The following is a 21,437-nucleotide window of genomic DNA, read 5'->3' on the forward strand; positions in this document are numbered from 1 at the left end:
TGAGGAAAAACGGCAACAAAAAGCAACAAATAACAAATAACTTTTAAGGAGAAAAGAACTATTTTTAGCAAATAAAATGTATAGCTTATATTTATCTTTTTTTCACATGATTATAGATTTTTTTTTTTGTATATTTCTTTGCTAATTCTGAGTGCGGTTTATTAACTTCAGTGAATGGTTTAAATTTACAAACACACACACAACTAGAAACATGCATAAAAAGTTGGTCAGTTAGCAAAACCTTCTTTGGTTCGTCGAGCAGATCTTTTAAATTAAAAGATTTGTGCCATTGGAGCTGTAAAATGCCGATGTGAAAATGTAATATTTAAAAGTTAATTTATAAATGAAAGCATTGACGGGAGAAGGAGAAGAAGGAAGTAACCATGAAGAGGGAAATCTTCAGAATATAGTAATTTAAAGAAGAAAAATTAAAAGCAATATATTACGCTAGTAATAATGTTTCTTTTTTTATTTTGGAAATATTAAAAATATTAATTATTTTCTATTTTCTACTATATAATTATTTTCAATGACGCGAAGTGAGTATATATTAGAATGTTAGGCTAATAAAAGAGAAATTTCACGTGCTGTAAAAACCGATTTTCAATTTTTTTTTCATGATTTTTCAAGCCTATATTCAACATTAAGGACAGTGCAATGATTTTTTTTGAGTGCGAAAGCGAAGCGTGGATGAGAGAGTAAAAGTTTCATTAACGGGTGGTTAAAGTACTTTTATACAATCTTTTTTTTTTCTTTTTAAATAACCTACATATTAATTCTAGTTGTATAGAAAATGTGTGAGGGAACCTCAAAGAGGGACAAATTGGCAATTGATTCATTACTTCTGAAAAACGCACCCGTTTTTCATCTAGTTTTCTCCTTAATTGTTTTTACACATTTTTTTTGGGAAAATTCGCGGAAAGGAAAACCAATTTACTGACCTTATCCAGTGAATATTTTTTTCATAAATAATTCTATAATAACTTTGTAATTTTTCGCACACATTAATAATAAAGAGAGAGGTAAAAAAAAATATTGTAAAGTGAACAAAAAATTAAAACAATTTTGTGTGTTTTGAGTGCGTGTGAATTTCAATTTATTTAAATTAATATTATTAAAACAAGAAAAGCAAATGGAATCTTTATATATATTTGTATATCTACACCTCCGAGTCAGATGAGAAACTATTTGTATAGAAAAGGTGTTTTATACTTTTGTTCTTCACCAACTTCATCATGAAAATTTAGTAAAAAAAAAAAACCCAAAATGGAAAAAAGTATTTACCCGTTTCTTTTACTCGCACTGAGGAAAAGAAAAACCTTATAAAAATAGATGGAAAAATGCTTGTAAGAATACAATTGAGAAGTTATTTAACATGGTGTGAAAGAAATTGCAGACGAGACAAAAATGAATGAGTTTTTTGTAATAAATTTCATATTAAATGATCGGACATGGACTTTCATTGAAATATCTAATGAAGATTCCCTTTTAGAGTTCTCCGCTGTCTGATAGGCCAATCTCCAGTTATAAAGACTCCGCCCACTCAAAAGCCCTGCCCATTTTGACAATTTCACCTCATCGAACTCATCCACTTTCTTGCCTTTGCAGACAAACCTTCAGACTTCAGTTCCTGCCCACCGGCTTTGGTAGTAAATATCTTCGCAGAAAAGCAGAGCAAAGTCAAAGACAGTGAGCCAAAGTCAGAATCTGCCCCAGAAATTGCTGAAAAAGCCCAACAAAGCGTTCAAGAGAAGGCGGATCTCCTGGATTACCTCATCCGGGAAGACGGAAGTGTCGTCTGTAAGATTTGCGGAGAGATTCTGTCCAGCAGGACGCATTGGTACCGCCACAAGTACAAAATTCACAATCCCACCAGCGCTTCCTCAAGTCCCAGTGCAATCTTCCAGTGCGATCAGTGCAACGCCTTCTTCAAATCCCGCAAAGGATACTTCGGACACCTGGCCAGTCGTCACTCCAGCGCACACGAAGCTCTTCCCGCTCAAGTGACTGTCAAGGAGGAGGCATTTCCTGAAGGAGTCAAGGAGATCATCTTCCGGAATTCGTGGGAAAAACAGAGAAAACGTGACGAGCAACTCGTGGCGGAAATTATCGACAGGGTAAAGAAGGAGTGCGAAGCTCAGGGAGCTACTGAATCCCGGAAGGGCTACAATCGGCGCTCAACAGTTATGAACACTTCCTGAGATATTTCGTCAACTTTCTCTCCCGCTCGGGAATAGATTTAGTGCCAAATTTACCTTCTCTGATATTCAGGTGTTGTGATAATTGTGAAATTCACTGTAAAACATCGTAGAAATCTCATTTTTCTGAGTATGTGATCTAAAACTAAGTCTTTTTTGCTGTTGTGCAAGAAGATCTGGATAATAGATTCTTTATAAAAGCAGAAAATTGTAATTTTGAAGAGGAAAACTCTTGGGAATCGTTGAAATTTCCTATTCGCCAGTATTTCAAATCAAAACTTCAGATACCAGTCGTCGCAGGCGCTGTTCTCAGAAAGTGGTCGGTTTTTCAGGTTATTTCCTTGAATTTATTTTCATGTATTTTCTTACACATTTCCTTTAAATTACCTACAAAAGCTATGCAACAAATCATCCTTGGTTGTCCAGGAAGAATTCCTGGACCTTATTTCTTCGCCCTCTTGCCTGCACCTCTCGGCGGAGGTGCTTTTCCTCTGAGGGCGCGCAATCTCTTCATCTCCTCCTTGAAGTCCTCATGCTCGTCGCGGAAGAGGCCGTAGGATCTCAGGTGTCTCATCAGCCAGCCCACTTCCACGTGCCGAGGATAGTAATTCACGAAGTAATCGTTCTTCTCCACCGGCAGCGCGCTGAACATCTTCACCACCTTCATGGACTTGGAGTTTGTGGGCCTGGCGACTTCGCCGAAGATCTTATTAGACAGGTACTTCATCCTCTGGGCGTACGGGGTGTTCAGATTTATCAAACTCTTGTATTTGGACATGATTTTCCACTGTTTACGTTTTCACGTGCACTCCGATTGCGTGACAGAAACTCAGCGAAACTGAGCGACTTTCCAAAAGAGCGCGAATTTCAAACCGAATATTTATTTGCCTTCAAATTTCATATTGCTAAGCCGCAGGATAAAGTCCAGCAAGTGCATCTGAATCTTGATGTCCTTGGGGTTGTCTGTGATGTAGAAGCCAGGAACTCCCGCCCTCTCGAGCGTGGATTGCTGATCTTTGACCTTCTGGTCAAGATGCAGCACAAGTTTGATGTCAGTCTCTTTCAGCTTCTGGCTGTGCTTGATCTTCATGAGATTCAGAATGTGCTCCAGCTCCTCCTCGTCGTGGATCTTCGACACCCACTCTTGCACCTCAATGTTGTGCTCAGTCTCCACCTGCAGCCTGAGCTGCTCCAGGTGCTTTTCCGTGACGTGCTGGATTTCCATCAAACCCTTCACAATCTCAAATATCGTGTCGTTGAGCAGGGAATTCGCCAGTCCAGTGAGTAGTTCGTATGGGATTCTCATCTGATATGCTCTAGAAAGTGTTATGTGTGAATTTTCAGAGATATTGGGTGATTTTCCAGGAAGTCTCACTCAGGAAGGTCAGCGTGAAAAGTCTTGAGATGTTCCAACAGGAAATACAGCTTTCTCTGCAGATATTCTGGTGTTGGGGCTTCAATTACTTCTTCTCCAGCTGTTGATAAGCTGTCGTTTGTATATTCAGAGTTGTACTCGCAGTTTTCCATCATTTTCCAGGAGGAATCACAATTTCACGCAATGTTTACGTTTTTGACTTGACACCCTATCGCAAATGTCCATAGAAAGCTCAATGGACTTTCGTAGCACAATAATGTTGATTCTTCTCTAGAGCAAATTCTGCAAATAATGACTAGCATTTTGCTGTTTCCTTGTCATTATCTAATTTCAAATGCGACTTCTTTATGGAGTTCTTGTAAATAAGTTCTATTGTGATCATTATTTCAAGAGACATTCTTTGAAGATTTCCATGGAATTCTTTGTAATTTCTTACAGGGCGCCTGGAGACGTCAAAGTCACTTGACGTGGAGTGTTGAAAAATGAAAATTTCCAGGAAATCCTGGTCAATTTTCATCAAATCCTATCCACAAGTCCCCTAAACAGAGTGACAATGAATCAAGACAGCCCAGAGCAGGTGAGAAGACAAGAAATTCCAAAAATTGTCCAGAGAATTTGATAAAATCACAATTTTCAGGGCGCCTCGGGTGAAAAGAAGGCGAGTCCTTTCGAGGGCATGTCTCGAGAGGATCTGGTCAGGAAATGCAAATTCCTCTTGAGCCTCATCCAGAAGACTAAGCAATCCAAGGAGGGTGAGTGTCGAGGAAATTCACGCGCTTTTCCAACTGATAAGGTTTCTATTTGTAGAATTGGCGGAGGAAAACAAGAACCTGAAGGAAGACATCAATAACTATGAATCACAGAAGAGTGCTGATAAGAAGTGCTTGAAAGCCATGCAGGAAGTTGTGGAGTCGCTGACCGAGAACAAACTGAGTGCCGCAATCAAAATTAGCGAGCTTGAAGGTGCGATGAAGACTCTGGAAGGGAAAATGAAGGAGTTTTCGGGGGAAAATGAGGGCTTGTCGATTGAGAATGAGGCTCTGAAGCGGCAAATCAACAGATTGACGGATGAGAATGACTCTCTGGCGGCGGATGTGACCAGCATGGATGTGAAGCTGAAGGAAGTGAGCAAAATTGGCGTGGAGCAGCAGAATCTCCTGCACCAATTGCGAGAAGCTACGAGCGACAGGGAGAAAGACAGTGAAATGCTGGAGGAAACTCGTGCTAAACTTTCCCAGGTTTCAGAGGAAAATTCCAAATTGCTGGAGGATTTGAAAACCCTTGAGAAGGAGAAGGAAAAATCCACTGCCAAGATGAAGCTTTACAGAGGGAAAATCGTCGAGATGTCGTCGAAGGTGAAGCAACTGAAGCAATCCTACAAAATTGTTGTGGAGATTGTCAAGGATTATTCCGTGACGATTCCCGGATGGCAAAGTGAGATGCAGAAAGTGGCCGGCAAAATGCAGCACTTCATTCAGGAGAGAGACAAAGAGATGGAAAAATTCAGTGCGAGGATAAAAGAACTCGAGGAAAGCCAGAATCAGGACGATCAATCAAAATTAGTGGAAGAATGCAGAGAAAAAATTCAGGAACTTGAATTAAAACTCAGGGAATTGGAAGAGAGTCTGAAAGACTCTGAATTCCAGCGGCAAAACATCACAGAAAAACTCAATGCCAAGGACGAGGAATGCGAGAAGCTGGCGGAATCCCTGGAAAGCCAATCAAACAGTATAATTGAGAATCAAATGCGCGAAATGCAGAGATTCCAGGATGAAGTCACTAAGTTATCTGAACACTCGAGAGCTCTGGAGTGCCAATTAAGCGAAAAAGAGGAGCAAAACACTCAATTCAATGCCCTGAGAGAAAATCACGAGAAACAAGTGGATGTTCTTCAGCAGAAAATCAATGAATTGGAAGATAAGCTAAGCCAGGAGAATCAAAATCAGCAGGAGATTGAGGACTTGAGTAAATCCTTTGAGGAGAAACTGCGATCAATCCTGGAGAAGCATCAGACAGAAATTGAGTCGCTTCAGACAGAGATTGAGCGTCTGGAAGGCAAGACGTCGAATCTTGAGATTCGAGTGCAAGAAAAAGATCAGGAACTGAAAGTGCACAGACTTGAGAATGCGGATCTGCTCAAGGAAATGAAGGAGATCAACGAGGTGCTCAAAGAGCGCGGTGAAGCCATTTCCAATCTGCAAGTGTCGAATGAGAAGCTTTGCCTTCAGCTGAGTGAAACTGAGCAGAGGATTGAAGAGGCGCAGAAACGACCCATTTCCTCGCCTGATCCTCATTTGGAAGACAGCACGGAATCTGGGGAGAACTTTGAGGAGAAATACACGAAACTTCGAGTGCTGGCGCAGAAGCTGAAGAAGAAAGTGAGTGATCAGAATGCCCAGATCACAACATTGGAGACGGAAGTGAAGAACCTGAGGAAGGAGAATGATAAGTTGAAGGAAACTGTTGAGAAGCTGGATTCGAGTGCGACAGAAGCGGCGGATCTGAAGTCGCTGAAGAAGGAAAAGGAAGCATTCCTGATCACGCAGCGACAACTGCAAAAGGAGATTGACGAGATGCGCAAGAGTCTGGCCGAGACGAAGAACCAGCATAAGGAAGCCGTTCAGCGGGAGCAGAATATGAAGAGTGAGCTGGAAAAGTCCAAGGCTGTGGCCAAGAAGTCCAACGTCTTGTCGCTGGAGATTGACGCCTATGAGAAGTCGCTGAATGAAGTGTCACAGAAGCTGGACGCGAAGAAGCATCAAGTGCAGGACTTGGAGGCGAGTCTGGAGAGCCAGCGTGAGTCGATTAAGGTGCTTAACGACCAGATTCGCGTCCTGGAAGAGAGCCTAAAGTCTGAGCAAGTGCACTCGACGGAACTGAAGAAGCAGGTGGATTCGCAGCAGAAGAAACTGCGGGAAAGTGATCACGACAAGACGGAATTGCGCGTGAAGCTCGACCAGGCAGCGAAGGAGATGGAGAATCGCCGCCAGGATCTCGAGGAGGTCCAGGGCCAGTTGTCGGAGAAGGGCAAGGAGAACGAGAAAGTGGGATCACTTCTGCAGGCTGAGCGAGACAAATTCGTACGACAAGTGTTCAATCTTGAGGAAGAAGTTACGAAACTGCGCAACGAGATGGCAGACAAGGCAAAGGAACTCGAGGAAACGCTGGCGGAGTTCTCCAGCTACAAAGTGCGCGCCCAGGCCGTGCTCATGAAGCGTCATGAGACAAAGGACACGAGCCGCGAACGAGAATTGGAGGAGGAAGTTTCCGCGCTTCAGAGCACCGTTGAGAGCCTGAATCAGCGCCACGGGGCACTGAAGCAGCAGCACGACGAGTTGGACAGGATGGTGAAGGTCTTCCAGGACGACAAGATGCGCTCGCAAACGCGCCTTAAGGAGTTGACAACGCAACTCGAGGACACGCGCTTGACCAACGAGACTCTAATCGAGGCGAACAAGAAACAGCTTCAGGATCATCAGGAGGCGTTGAAAGTGCAGCGACAGCACATTGACACTCTGAACGCGTGTTTCAAGATTCAGATGGATGATCTGCAAGAGAAGCACTCGAAGGAATTAGCCAATGTTCGTGCTCAGTCAGAAACAGTGGCGGAGGCGGCTAACATTCCCGATGTTCGCAAGGAGGAACGCGCGAGATTCCCCTTCGATCTCGCCACGACGGACGAGCAGAAGATGGACATGATGCTGATGGAGCGCGAAGATGGCGAGGGTTCGGAAAACACCTCACAGTCGTCGAATGTGGCGACGAGGAAGATCAGCCGAGGACGAAGGGACTTGATTCCGCTCGATGAGCTCCTCAATTCGCCCTTTGACGATCACGAGGGCGCCGCTGGAGGATCCGCTTCACCCAGTGCGGAACTCCAAGCCACCCAAGAGAAGCTGCTGGCCAGCGAGAACCACATCAAGCACCTCACGGCGCTGCTGGCCGAGGCGGAGCAGGACTTGGCCAAGCTCTCGCAGCTTAACGAGATGCTGAAGGAGGAAGTGCGTCGCCAGCAGAGATCTCTGGAGCGAGAGGAGCATATGCACAACTCCGAGTATCTGAAGAACGTCGTGTTCAAGGTGAGTGCGTGAAAGTGAAAGTGAGACTTTGAGACAGCTGAAAACACTTTGTCTTCCTTTTTGCAGTTCTTAACGCTCAGCAGTGGCGATGAAAAAGCCCATCTCGTGCCTGTGCTCAACACAATCCTCAAGCTGAGTCCGGAGGAGACGCAGAAGCTGCAATCCGTGGCGCGAGGCGGCGAAGGACTCGGCTGGGGAAGTTTCCTGCCCATCTGGTCCAACCACCAATGAGCGAAGAAGAGCGAAGATGTGTTTGTAAATGAATTTGAGAATAGAATAATTGAATCCAAGGAGCGTCTTTAGCGCCTTCCCGCGACTCGCGCTTTCGTTCGCCGTGAGATGGAGAGATGAGCTGACGAGAATCTATTTATCGATCGGGCGGCAGTCGAGTGTTTCCGGGTGCGCCACGGCGCAGGAGCATCGCGGCGGCAAGACGGCCAGTGGAAGATTTGTTCTTTCGTTCGTGCGTGCTCGTGGTGAGAGGAAGCTCCTGTGCAGTGACTCTGTCCGTCTGTGGAAAAGACTGTGTGGTGATTCCTGGTGACTCCAATTGACTCCTGCAGACACACCAAGAGGTACTCAACTCCTGTCCGAGCGCTTTTCCGCCGAATTTGGGGGCACTTTTCCGCTGCAGACGTCTCTGGGTGGGATTTTGGGGCAATTTTCTCACACTCGCCAAGTGCCGGCTTCCATCTTGGGATTGATTTTCCACAGAAAAGTCCACATTTTCCGCATTTATAATCATTTCATCACATCTCAAGTGATGAAGAGCAGTCTTCAATGTCTCTTTCACGCTTATGGCGTGAAAATTGAAAAATTCAACCCGATTTTCATGTCCGTCAGAGCGTGAATTGAAGATGAAAAAACGTGGGGTGGAAAATTGCGTGGAAAAATCGCTCACCTCCTGGAATTCATTGATTTTCCTTCGACGAGGCTCAACATTCTTGAGCCTCATCACACTTTTCGCCTCCCTCACACTTTCCCACCCCATTTCCTTTGTCAAGAGACTCGCTGAGGCATTTTCACGGTGAAAATCAATGGCCTTTCGGCTCGTCTGCACCTCAATATGGGCGAAGGTGGGCGGTTTTCGGGTGGGTGGCACGCCGGTTCGCCAGACGCCATTTGCCAAATCAATTTCCTCCCCCGAAAGGAAAACCCCCGGAAAATCTCCTGCAAAATTGCATCTGCGAATGTTCACGCGCGCTCTTCTTCCAATTCCAAAAATAAAATGCGCATCGCGATGCATTTGAGAGGATTGTGTGTCGGCAAAAAGGGACAAAAAGGTCTTCTATTGAGAGTATTTTTGGAATTGGATTCGCAGCATCTTCGGCAGTTTGCAAAATTCACTCTTATCGACCGCATTTTCACTTCCAGCGCAAAACTTTCCCTCAAGGATTGTTGGAGAAGTTTCTTCGATTTTTATTACACTCTAATGAGGATGAAACTGAGGCACACTTCCTCAGTGAAGATGTACCATTAAATGGGGTGAAGTTGCAATGGTAGAAAATGTAGGGAAAAATGGGGCAGTTTTGAAAAAATAATTTTCCATTCCGACAATTCCGACTATTGACACAGCGTGAATTTAATTTAATTTCCAATATTCTCTACAATACTTATAGAACAAGAATTCCTGATCATTGGAATCTTAGCGCATAAAAAGACAAAGAAATTGTTAAAATTGCGCACATTTTCTTGCAAGTATTTTCCAATAAATCATTGGATATGTTATCGCTTAATGTGAGTTCATTTAATTAGAGAAATTGTCCCCAAGAATAAAGAACTGGAATAAATTATGTTGAATTATTAAAAACAATTGAAGATATCTAAGTAGATTAATTATTTTGCCTTAAAATTTAATTAAAGATAGAAGCTCTAAATTGCTGATCAGACTGAAACAATTACAATTTTCACTAAGCACATTCAAAGCTCAACTTTTGGTGCTTCACAGTCTTCCCGCATTAAAGCGCCTCTCTTTGCAGTAAGAGGATCGCGGCAGCGAGCAAGTCCTGAAGATGGGCAAGGAAAAGATCCATATCAACATCGTGGTGATCGGGCACGTGGACTCTGGCAAGTCCACGACCACGGGTCACCTGATCTACAAGTGTGGCGGCATCGACAAGCGCACGATCGAGAAGTTCGAGAAGGAGGCGCAGGAGATGGGCAAGGGCAGCTTCAAGTACGCCTGGGTGCTGGACAAGCTCAAGGCGGAGCGCGAGCGCGGCATCACCATCGACATCGCGCTGTGGAAGTTCGAGACGGCCAAGTACTACATCACCATCATCGACGCGCCCGGGCACAGGGACTTCATCAAGAACATGATCACGGGCACGTCGCAGGCTGACTGCGCCGTGCTGATCGTGGCCGCCGGCACGGGTGAGTTCGAGGCGGGCATCTCGAAGAACGGCCAGACGCGCGAGCACGCGCTGCTGGCCTTCACGCTGGGCGTCAAGCAGCTCATCGTGGGCGTGAACAAGATGGACTCCACGGAGCCGCCGTACCACGAGGCGCGCTTCGAGGAGATCAAGAAGGAAGTGTCGTCGTACATCAAGAAGATCGGCTACAATCCCGCCGCCGTGGCCTTCGTGCCCATCAGCGGCTGGCACGGCGATAATATGCTGGAGGTGAGCGAGAAGATGCCCTGGTTCAAAGGCTGGTCCATCGACCGCAAGGAGGGCAAAGTGGAGGGCAAGACGCTCATCGATGCGCTCGACGCCATCCTGCCGCCGTCGCGGCCCACAGACAAGCCTCTGCGCCTGCCGCTGCAGGACGTCTACAAGATCGGCGGCATCGGAACCGTTCCCGTGGGCCGAGTGGAGACTGGAATCCTGAAGCCAGGTTTGTTTACCACTCTGGCAGTTTCTCCAATCTTTCCTTAACTTTCTGTTCGTTTGGTTGCAGGAATGGTCGTGGTTTTCGCGCCTGTGAATCTCACGACTGAGGTGAAGTCCGTGGAGATGCACCACGAGGCTCTAGCCGAGGCCATGCCGGGCGACAACGTGGGCTTCAACGTGAAGAACGTCTCCGTGAAGGAACTGCGCCGTGGCTACGTGGCCGGCGACTCCAAGAATCAGCCTCCAAAGGCGGCAGCTGACTTCACTGCTCAGGTAAGGGATCTTCTCACCCGCTTTCGGACTGCTCCCTGAACTCTGCGGTTCTTCTCCGCAGGTGATCGTCCTGAATCACCCTGGCCAGATCGCTGACGGATACACGCCCGTGCTGGACTGCCACACGGCGCACATCGCGTGCAAGTTCGCCGAGATCAAGGAGAAGTGCGACAGGCGTTCCGGCAAGACCACCGAGGTGAATCCCAAGGCGATCAAATCCGGCGACGCGGCCATCGTGAACCTCGTGCCAACGAAGCCTTTGTGCGTGGAGAGCTTCTCCGAGTTCCCACCGCTGGGGCGCTTCGCGGTGCGCGATATGCGCCAAACAGTGGCCGTGGGCGTGATCAAGTCGGTGAACTTCAAGGAGTCCACCACTGGCAAGGTCACGAAGGCCGCCGAGAAGGCGCAGAAGAAGAAATAACTAGAGGGCCCCTCAAGCGAGCCACTTGAATACTCAAGCAACAAACAATTAGACACTTTTGCTGCTCTCGTCTCTCAAGCCATCATCTACATCTTGACCGTTGCCACGCTCGCGAGCGTCCACGATCACCGCCCAGTCGGCGAGTCCACAATCCTCACGCTCTTACATTCCTCCTATCGTGTCCACCGTAAGGCGTTCCGCAGGAAAAGCCCTTTCCGCGCCGCGCCTCATCTCATTCCGCGCGCCCTCTTCTCGCCCGCAGCCCCTAGAATACTCTCATCCGGTTGTGACACACCGCCCGCATGCTAACCCCGCTGAGACTGAGTCGCTGTGCACGGAACTCCCGCCGGAAGCTCCCTGTCAGAAGATGCATTTACCGCCCGGAAAACCCCAGTCTTTCGTGCACAGAAGCCCGATCACGCCTCCAAAACCCACTCACTCACTGTCTCACTCTCTCCCTCTTCCAAATCTCAAAGACAGAACATGAAAGACATCCCGAAGGACAATTTGTGATGCTTGTGAAGTGAGCAAAGGTCGAGAGTTCTATTTAAGCATGAAAAAAAATCTATTATAAAGTATGAAATTATTGTAGAATTGATTTTGATGACAAAATTGGAAAAGAATTTTATTAGAAACTAATTCGTTGTGTATTTTCCACGCAAATTGAGTGATTTTCCGCACATCCTTCTCAAAAGAAAACAGAAGGAAAAGGAAGCGCAAAGCATGTGAATTGAACCATCAAGAAGAGGCTGGAGAAAGTCAGAATCACTCAAGGAACTTTCTTAAATTTACAAGAGGAAAAAAACACTTGCAGTTGAGATACTATTAAATGTATGTATGTGACATAATCAATTTATCAGAAGAAGAAAAAACATGGTGAAACAATTAAAAGAGGCTTGAACAAATGTCTCAGTCTGAATCTGTGTCCTCCTCCTCGAGACTCAGTCTCTCCAGGCCGCGCGTCTTCAGATATTCGTCAACGTGCTCGGGAATGGCGAGGAACTTCCTCACTTTCCTCCGCAACTGCTTCCACGTCTCCTGCTCATAGTTCTTCTTGTCACTCACCATTGCGCGGTAGTTCAGCTTGTGCTTGTCCAGGAAGTACGAGATGAGGCGCACCTGGCCTTTGGAAAAGCGGAATCCACTCTCTCGCAGCGCATTGGCGTTCTCCTCCAGCTTCTCCGCCACCTGCGCTTTGGGTGCATTCTTCCTCCTCTTCCTGGGCGCCTCCGGATCGATGGCATTCGACGTAACATTCAGCGGAATCTCCCCAGTTTCCAGACTCTTCTTCATCACAGCCACTCGCTCTCGCTGACTCCGCCGAAAGGGCAGCACTGCATTAGGATCATTTGACAAGCCCATGTTCTTGAAGTTCCTGTTCACTGGGCAATCTTTGTTCCACTCCTTCTTCACCTCTGGACTGAAAACATCAGCAAAAACAGGCTAGAAGAAAACTCCCCCAAAACACCGCCCACAATTCCTCCTCACCATTTTATGTGTCCCGTTCGCAACTGCTTCTTGTTCATATTCTTCCTGTTCGCCCCATAATTGTAGGACTTCTTCTTGCGTTGCTTTCGGATTTTCACCATGTTTCACTACTTATTTCTGTGCTTTTCCCGAAAAAATCCTAAATTCTCTTCTCACACGTGTTTTTGTTTACTATTGTCAAATTGCAGACAAAAACTGCTGACCCCAGCCACCAAGTGGCGCTGTCATCGATTGGAAGGCAGTCAGTGACATTTCCTCCAGCCAAAATAAACAAACACCCTCGCGGCTCCGTATTTTTGCAAATTTCCCGAGAAATACCACTCAAAACGCCAATTTTCCACTATTAATCAGAAGCGAAATGGATCTGCTGTACACTGGAAACACCCTCAAGAACAGGGAACTTCTGTATAGGCTTATAATAAGGTAAGTAAATCATGTTATATTGACTGGGTTTTTTTCCAACCGGTCTTCTTGTCTTCACAGCCAATTATTCTACGATGGATACCACAATCTGGCCGTAGAGTTATCGACAATGGTGAGGGCGGATCCTCCGTGTCCTCCCAGCGATCGCCTGCTGAACGTGATGATCCAGGGAATGCAGGACGAGGCGACGAAGCGCGAGAACAGCTATGACGATATCGCTTGTGGCTTGGACCTGGAGTTTGAGACCGAAGGCTCCAGTCTGGCTCCAGAGCCGGCGTCCTACGAGACAGCCTACGTCACATCGCACAAGCAAGCGTGCCGCGCCGGAGCGTTCAGCTTCGATGGTCAACTCGTTGCCACGGGCAGCGTGGACGCCAGTATCAAGATTCTAGACGTCGATCGCATGTTGGCCAAGTCGGCGCCCGAGGAACTCGATCCAGGGCGCGAACAGCAAGGTCACCCGGTCATCCGGACGCTCTACGATCACACGGATGAAGTGGCATTCCTTGAGTTTCACCCCAAGGAGCAGATCCTTGCCTCAGGATCACGGGATTGCTCGGTGAAGCTCTTCGACATCTCCAAGGCGTCCGTGAAGAAGGCTCACAAGATCCTGACAGACTGCGAGCCCGTACGCTGTCTCTCCTTCCATCCTTCCGGGGATTTTATGGTGGTCGGAACGGATCATAACGTGCTCCGCGTGTATGATATTGCCACTTCTCAATGCTTCGTGAGCGCGATCCCATCACAGCAGCATCGCGCAGGAGTGTCCTGCGTTAAGTACGCCCAGACAGCCAAACTCTTCGCCTCCGGAAGTCTGGATGGCGCCATAAAGCTCTGGGACGGAGTTTCTGGTCGATGCGTCAACACTTTCGCAGCCGCTCACGATGGAGCTGAAGTCTGTTCAGTGGCATTCTCGAAGAATGGCAAATATCTGCTCTCCTCCGGCAAGGATTCGCTGGTGAAACTGTGGGAACTGAGCACGAGTCGCTGCCTAATCGCCTACACAGGCGCCGGCACGACTGGAAAGCAAGAGCATAGCACTCAGGCGGTCTTCAATCACACCGAGGATTATGTGCTCTTCCCAGACGAGGCCACCACATCCCTGTGCTCCTGGAATTCCCGGAATGCCTCGCGACTGCACCTGATGTCACTGGGACACAACGGCCCGGTTCGCTATATCATCCACTCGCCGACGCATCCGGCCTTCCTCACGTGCTCCGACGACTACCGAGCACGCTTCTGGTTTCGACGCTCCAACACACACTAAGACCACCGACTTTCCCCGCATTTTCATGTGTTTTTCTCTGTGGAAAATAAACACTTTTCCCGCGTATACCAGTTATGCCAGTTTCGAATGTCCCGCCATGGAATTTGCATGCGCTGTCGGCGATCACGTGACCGACGCGAACACGCCGCCATATTGCGCGAGTTTGGGTGAAACTAGTGAGTTCGTGCGGCAGTTTGTCAGCGGAGAAAAGCCCTTTTCCACCTCTGTTCGCAGTGTTGGACACCACGAGAATCGCCCCAAGTGTTGTGTGCACACGGAGTGAGTGTTTTCCAGTGGGATAGTGCGGAAATAGCGCGGCGAGAGCATGTCAGAGGCACAGCCAGCCAGTCCGAAGGTGGAGGAAAATGACAAGACACCGGTAAGAAAAATCCACCACTCATGCAGCCGCTTGACCCACATTTTCTCCACTTTCCACCGTCAATTTCCATGTTCTCTGTGTCAAATATTGTGCAATCGCTGGAAAAAAACGCGTGGCTTCGTTGTTGGCGCATAAAATTCCGCACTTTTTTTTTCCTTCACCTCCGCTCTCCTTTCTCTTGCGCTCTTCCTCGCTCGCTCTCTCTCTCTCGCGCGCGCTGCCGAGAGAGAGGACGCGCGATGAAAAAAGCCCCAAATGGGTGACTTGAGGAAAACCTTCGAGCTCTTGTTATGGCTTTATGATGGGAAATTTCCCAAAATCTCGCAATTTCCTCAGCATTTCGCCCCTGAGCTTGTCTCAGCCGCGAAGAGAGAGAGAGTCTCTTGCCTTTATCAAACACTGCCTCGCTCTCACGGTGCAGAAAAAAGGGATGAGAGAGAGAGAGAAAAATCCAGAAACACTCAAATCATTTCCCCACTCGCGACAACCTTCGACGTGCGTCCGCCGCGCTAGCAGGCGAGAGCGAGAGCGACACAGACAGAGCGAGAGAGCGGCTGCGAAGGTCATTCGCGCTGTTTTGCACGGGCGACCTAACCTCACAACTGGAAAAGGGAGGGAAATCACGGGTTTTCACATTTGGCGCTCTCTTTGCAGCCCAAGAGGACACCGAGCAAGCGGAAGACCACACTGGAGCGCGCGCAGGCCGAGAGTGAGCAGCTGCTGAAGATCATGGGCGGAAATGTGGAACTGGAAGGCGGTCGCAGGACGCGCTCGAGCACGAAGGCGACGACGCCATCGACAAAGGAAGCCGTGACTCCGCCACCAGCCAAGAGGGCCCGCAACGCCGCTACAACACCGGCCAGCGGTCGCCGCGGCCGTCCCAAGAAGTTGGACAATCACGATGAGGAGGAAGCTGCCGAGGTGCGTTTGCAAATATAAATTGGGTGAAAGTTTTGAGCAGTTTCCTAGAAATAAGGCAATAATTATCGAATTGGGTGGTTTGTAAATACTCGCGGTTTAAGATGTGAAGTGATACAAACGTGATCACGGATTAATCTTAAAGGAAGATGAAATTGAATAGCTAAATTGTAGTTCTAAATGAGTTTCAGTCATGTTAATTCATTGAAATATTTCTCAAAAGTCTCAATAGAGTCAAAGTATCAAAAAAGAAAGATTCCTGATTGCTAGAAGAATATTATTTTTCGTAGATATTTATTGCCATATGATGACTGGATTGACAAATTAATCAACATTGAAACTATTTGGTTGATAAACAAGGTTGAATACTAAAAAATGTTATAATTTTTGGATAAACATGCTGAGCTAAGCGAATGTAAATGTAAGCTTTGCCTTGAAGAAACAGAAATCATCGTTTCAACTTATGTTTAAGCTTAACTGGTTTATCATCATTGTATTAGAAGTCTTGTTTATAAGTTCTTATGACAGTTTTCTGATGTAAAGCAAGAATTGTCTTCAGTATTTGTCAAAACTTTTCGTTGATTTGAGGAATATTTTGGCTTCTTACTGCAAAACTGTAATCCTATAAGTTCTGTCTCGTTCTAATTCGATTGCTTTACGTGTTTCTGCAGGAGAAGAACGAAGAGGACAAGCCAGAGGAGAATAACAAGGCGGAGAAGAGCACTGAGGCTGAAGCTCCCGCCAAAGTAGATGAGAAGACCGAGACAAAGGCCGATGAGAAGTCAGAGGAGAAGAAGGACGACGCCGCCGAGGCGAAGGCGGAGGAGAAGAAGACAGTTCAGCTGAGTAACAGCAAAAGTCCTGAGAAGATGGAAGTGGACGCGTCGGTGGCGGAGAAGAAGGAGGAGAAGAGTGCGAGCAGCGAGTCAGAGACGCAAAAGCCCGAGTCAGCACCTGCAGCGGCACCCGAGGAGGAGAAGAAGAAGCCGGACGAGACAACGAAGGAGTTGGCCAAGACAGACACGCCAGAGCTGAAGGCAACTGAGGAGTCACAGAAAGTCGCTGCGTCGCCAGAGAAGAAGGATCAGACGGACGCTGTGGAATCTTGTAAGGGAGAATTCTGAGGTTCTTCTGCTTGATGACCACTAAAGTGCGTTCTGTATTGCTTTCAGGTGAACCGAAAATATCTCCGAAAACAACTGAGGAAGTCGCAGCTCCATAAATGCAGCCCTCCAAGCAACAAACACGCCCACACACAACAGGATGATTTTCATTTGCATCTTCATGTGACCTTTTAGTTTACTTTACTCTCGTTATTTTCTCCAACATCTTCATGCGATGTCCGCCCGCAGACACACTGAGAAACGGTTGATTTGGGCGGCGTGAGCAATTGAATTTTGCAAGATTAATCTTTTAGTTAGCAGACAGGAAAAGTGATGGTCAAATGATGGATAAAGATGCAGTTGAGTATTTGACACACAAACATAGACAGAGCAACAGGCGGCAGAAGGAAAAAGGAACTCAAGAGGACACACACACTTTGTATATTAGCGTGAAGAACATTAATGTAAATAACTGAAAGATGTGGAGAGGAAATATTAATGTACGTTAAGAATATGCAAAAGGAAGGAGATACTTTTTCTATATAATGGAATGTAGTTCATAATTTACACTTGTTACACGGATTAAATTAATACACTTACTTTGTCATATTGTAAGCATTGAAAAACAATGGGAGAAACAGCTAAATTGAGCCCGAGTGCGAGGTTGGAAGCGAGAGCGCGCAGGTTTTTGGGCAAACGTGTGCGCCCCAAATATGTACAAAAAGAAAATCAGGTGTTATTGCCATACAATATTTTTTCGTCTCTTAATTTTGTAATGAACTTTTGTGTAATTCAATGTTCTTTCTCATTTTATACTATCGCAGTAATGATAAGATCATGTAGTTATCAAACATTTGATCTGAATAATTTTTCTTCATCTGTTGCGCGCGAGAAAGTGCAGAGTGGAAAACTTGTAATCGCCACGTGAAAATGTTGTTGATTTGATAAAAATTCACCGCGTCTGCTGTTGATAATGGGATTGTACAATTTCTGTGCTGCAGGAGAGATGAAATAAGAAAAGAAATCACACTTCCAACAAAATACAAACTGAAGTACATAAGATAAAAGCAATAAAATATCACACATAAGAGAGATTCACAAGAAATTAACGTCTTCGTTATAAATGGTATGAAAATGAAGAGAGTAGCCGCAGAGTGAATTTTCATCAAGGAACTCCTGAATGAAGTGTTGTATTCCAAGATTTGGGAAGAAGAGCAGAGGAAAAGATACCCATAAAATGTAAGAGAAGAGGAAAATTTGTGAAAATGCCATTAATGTTCTTTTTAGAGAAGAGAGAGAAAGAGGAGAAGGAATACCTTTATATTTTATATCAATATTGATTTGTAAGGAAGGCGTGAGAATTAGTCTGGAGATGCGAAAAGCAAGAAAGAGAGAGAGAGAGAGTGTTAGTGAAATAGTTCTGTTTCTTTCCAATTACATTTTCAAAAAAAAAATTGTACGTTCTGTCAATGAATGTTTTTTTTCCACCTTTCAATTGAGAGGGAGAACACGGAATCCGATACAGAAAAAAACCGAGTGAAATGTTTTTCTTTTCTATAGAAGTCTTCAGAAATTTTGTCAGATGAAATTTATAATAAATGACTCTTAAAAATAACAAGCTGATGTTATAATAGCTTCGCTACAAGGGAATTGAGCATAAAAAGTGTCTGTGTGTGGGCAAGAAAAACGAGCCTCGGCGCAAGATTTCGAGGTTTTGAACCTTCCTCATTACTTTTTCGCCTCTTCTGCCGATAACTTGCACTTTCACCACCGAAAAGATCACACGCGAAGAAGCGAGACAGTTGCAGATGATCACAATTGTCATGTGCCCTCACCGCGGCCCCAAGTCACTTCCCCAGATTTCGAATCAGACGCCGCGCATTCGCGCTCGCTGTTCTGCAGAATTCCCACATGAGATCGCGAAAACCATCGCGAACTCGCCTGTGTCGTGCATCGCGGGGAAATTTGCATGAAGACACTTTGCGATCCACTCTTGAGTTCACCGTGAGATCACAGCGGACGGGGAAATTGATTAGAGTTCAATGAGAAGTTGATTTGGAGCTCTAATGATTGGATATTTGGTGAAAAATATTCTTCAATTTTTTATTACTTAAGAAATTCACCATTGATATTTTGAGAAGTAAGTAAAGATTAACGGAAAGTGTAATTCAAGCATTTCCGGAGATAATTCTTAAGCTGAAACAATTCCAAAGCCAAATCCAAAGCCGTTATTTGGCTAAGATAGAGAACAAGAAAAGATGATAAAGGTTTAGTTATCTTTCAATGAAGCTGAGCTTTCTTGTGTCTTCCTACATCTCGTAACATGATTTAGTGATAAGTATGATGTGAATGCTCTTTATGAGGGATTTCTTAGTGTGAATTTGTCCACTTGCTGATCTTGGATAGAGTTAATCTGATAAAATATGGAAGTCTTGGCCTCTGATGTGATAGAAAACCCTCAAATTCATATTTTCTTAGTACTTAGAGCGGAGCAACTTGGCTAAGCTAAGCCATATTTACTAAAAAGTTATTAACTCAGATAAAAAGCAGTGCCAAATCAATATTGCATGCTTCTTCAGGCAGTGCGAATCGCTGAAAATGCCAATGAGAGATTGAATTGAGTGCAAATCGTGATCCTCCCTGGCTTTTGCAGATGCTCTGCTGCTTCCAGTCTGTCTCTGGATATCGTGCAGAGAGCATGGCTGATGAATTGAGTGCCGGAACAAGTCCAGAAAGTCTGATCTTTCCACCGACAATTGCCTTAACTGATTACCTTCTTTTGCTTCCTTCTTTGTCTTGAACGAATTGAAAGACACTGAAAATGGGCGCATTCTTCAGCAATGCTATTTTTTATCATCATTAACTGATTGTTTCTTTTTTTCTCTCCCTCTTTACCATATCATCACGGGTATTAAATAAGGAATGAGTAATAATGTGGATAGAAAAAAGTATCGATAGATCTCTTAAAACCATCGCTTTATATGCACTTTCTCTCCTTTCTTGCCATTGAGAAGAGAGTCGCACTTAAGCCAGTGAGACTCTGACTGGCATAACTTTAATTGGGGGATCGCCTTAGATCACCATCATCTTCAGCCTGATTATGACACTGGCAAGATCATCAGTTGGCAATTCGCTGCCAGTAAATTATCCGGTATAAAATTTCAATTAAAACTCATCGTGTTTGAAGATGACTCCCTGTCTCGACTTTGGCTGCTGTTTTTGCGCCCGCGATGATTGAATAATTACCATCAATTTCACATCCTTCAGCGTTTGTGTTGTACAAGAGGATTTTAGCAGGTCAATGGGGATCTAAGTGAGTGCTCAAGTGGTCGTTTCTTTGATAATCTTCGCTTTTTCTCAATGGGAAGCTGCCCACAAAAAAGCCCCTCATCTCTCCCTCACCTTTGCGCGGGCAATCCAGGCAGAAATACGCACCGCAATCTCAAGAGTGTGTTAAGGTATTTCACGTTGGCCGTGCGATTGAGAAAAACCATCAAATATTTAAGCGCACCTCAAGTGGTGAGCTTTTCAGCACGCCAGCATCTTTTGCAATACAAACCACCTAAATAGCTAATTAATATGCGTGAATACACAAGTAAAAGTGACAATAAATCGAGAATCTATTCGCATTTTTCCCACCGCGTCAAGGATTTGTCTGACCCTCGCGATGGCAGTAATAATAATAATAAAAGCCTTTTTTCACGAAAAACCCATATAATAAAAAATTAATGAGACAAATTGCAAAGGTTTTTACTGTATTCTAAGTGGGAATTAAATAGGCAGGGTTTCTTAAGTGCGCGAACTTTTTGACTCGCACCCCAACAATGAAAAAAGGTATTTTAATTATTACAAATTACTATACTTAGAGAGTCTCATTGTTTGGGTAAAATATCGAAACAACTCTTTTGCATAATGAAATTTTTTTCCTCCTCCGCAGTCAAGGTGTTTAAACCATATGTTATTGTTTTCAAATTAAGAAAAAGGCAGTATTGCGACTTTGAGGTGGCATTTTCGGCACATAAAGTGACACTAGAACTTCTGTTGCTCAAAAATGACCCCGAAAAAGTCGCAGTGTCACTTTATAGCCAGGATTTCGCACATCAATGCAGCATAGCTTCAAAGCATCTTGCACTTCAGCAGCATCACCTCGTCATGTCCAAGACATTTATGAATGAATAAAAAAATCACTTCTTAATCTTTGTACAAATAAAACGATCTGCCAGCGTGGTAAAAAAGGGGAGATAAATACAAAAAAAGAGTTGGAGATGAAATGGAGAGAAAAACATTCTAAATTGCTTGTCTCTTGCGGACAATAATAATTTTTACCAGTTGTGCCGCACGAAGGAGAATCTTGCACGGTTATTTATGAGTTATGTCATCATAATTCTTTGCACATTGTGATGTCACACAGAAAGAGTACATTAAACACCATCAAAATGCGTGAGTAAATTCATTCCTTATGCCATCGTTCACACTGTAATTGGGCGACAAAAAAGCAGCCCAAGCTCGACGAGGAAAAAATCCGGAGAATCTTCATTTCATTCGCCATGCAACAGGCTAAAGATCAGTCTCTGTCTTTTTTTCCGCAGCCCGGCAAATCAAATGCGCGCGTAAGATGATTTTTGTCCACATTGCAAGTATCGGATTAATAAATATTGATGCGTATGACGAGGACATTTGGC

General features: G+C 45.3%; 7 protein-coding genes across 7 annotated transcripts; 4 read left to right on the top strand and 3 right to left on the bottom strand.

Annotated features, from left to right (window-relative positions):
- Positions 1-1,574: 1,574 nt before the first annotated feature.
- On the top strand, positions 1,575-2,398 carry LOC132263831 (uncharacterized; the record flags this gene model as incomplete). The annotated part of the gene is made up of 1 exon (XM_059763823.1): positions 1,575-2,398. A coding segment is annotated over one exon (627 nt), but the record flags the coding sequence as incomplete, so codon positions are not given.
- Positions 2,399-2,533: 135 nt separating this feature from the next.
- On the bottom strand, positions 2,534-2,996 carry LOC132263684 (small ribosomal subunit protein mS33). The gene has a single exon (XM_059763582.1). The coding sequence runs from the start codon at positions 2,974-2,976 to the stop codon at positions 2,641-2,643; it is 336 nt and encodes a 111-aa protein (XP_059619565.1). The 5' UTR covers positions 2,977-2,996; the 3' UTR covers positions 2,534-2,640.
- Positions 2,997-3,006: 10 nt separating this feature from the next.
- LOC132263682 (gonadal protein gdl) lies at positions 3,007-3,828 on the bottom strand. The gene is made up of 2 exons (XM_059763579.1): positions 3,574-3,828; positions 3,007-3,514 (listed from the first exon to the last, which is right to left on the bottom strand). The coding sequence occupies exons 1-2, from the start codon at positions 3,726-3,728 to the stop codon at positions 3,079-3,081; spliced, it is 591 nt and encodes a 196-aa protein (XP_059619562.1). The 5' UTR covers positions 3,729-3,828; the 3' UTR covers positions 3,007-3,078.
- A 178-nt stretch (positions 3,829-4,006) lies between these two features.
- On the top strand, positions 4,007-11,816 carry LOC132263832 (GRIP and coiled-coil domain-containing protein 2). Its single transcript, XM_059763826.1, has 9 exons — positions 4,007-4,150; positions 4,211-4,325; positions 4,381-7,652; positions 7,719-7,882; positions 7,944-8,161; positions 8,216-8,296; positions 9,636-10,487; positions 10,551-10,756; positions 10,818-11,816. The coding sequence occupies exons 1-9, from the start codon at positions 4,127-4,129 to the stop codon at positions 11,175-11,177; spliced, it is 5,292 nt and encodes a 1,763-aa protein (XP_059619809.1). The 5' UTR covers positions 4,007-4,126; the 3' UTR covers positions 11,178-11,816.
- A 175-nt stretch (positions 11,817-11,991) lies between these two features.
- On the bottom strand, positions 11,992-12,877 carry LOC132263681 (nucleolar protein 16). The gene is made up of 2 exons (XM_059763578.1): positions 12,666-12,877; positions 11,992-12,597 (listed from the first exon to the last, which is right to left on the bottom strand). Exons 1-2 carry the CDS (start codon positions 12,764-12,766, stop codon positions 12,087-12,089), a joined length of 612 nt encoding a protein of 203 aa, XP_059619561.1. The 5' UTR covers positions 12,767-12,877; the 3' UTR covers positions 11,992-12,086.
- Positions 12,878-12,903: 26 nt separating this feature from the next.
- On the top strand, positions 12,904-14,426 carry LOC132263671 (cleavage stimulation factor subunit 1). The gene is made up of 2 exons (XM_059763570.1): positions 12,904-13,088; positions 13,149-14,426. Exons 1-2 carry the CDS (start codon positions 13,024-13,026, stop codon positions 14,353-14,355), a joined length of 1,272 nt encoding a protein of 423 aa, XP_059619553.1. The 5' UTR covers positions 12,904-13,023; the 3' UTR covers positions 14,356-14,426.
- Positions 14,427-14,508: 82 nt separating this feature from the next.
- LOC132263676 (transcriptional regulator ATRX homolog) lies at positions 14,509-18,373 on the top strand. The gene is made up of 4 exons (XM_059763574.1): positions 14,509-14,734; positions 15,389-15,655; positions 16,324-16,759; positions 16,825-18,373. The coding sequence occupies exons 1-4, from the start codon at positions 14,681-14,683 to the stop codon at positions 16,872-16,874; spliced, it is 807 nt and encodes a 268-aa protein (XP_059619557.1). The 5' UTR covers positions 14,509-14,680; the 3' UTR covers positions 16,875-18,373.
- The last annotated feature ends 3,064 nt before the right edge of the window (positions 18,374-21,437 follow it).

This window comes from Phlebotomus argentipes, unplaced genomic scaffold (assembly GCF_947086385.1).
Source record: "Phlebotomus argentipes unplaced genomic scaffold, Phlebotomus argentipes genome assembly contig_39, whole genome shotgun sequence".
In the NCBI taxonomy this organism is placed as follows: domain Eukaryota; kingdom Metazoa; phylum Arthropoda; class Insecta; order Diptera; family Psychodidae; genus Phlebotomus; species Phlebotomus argentipes.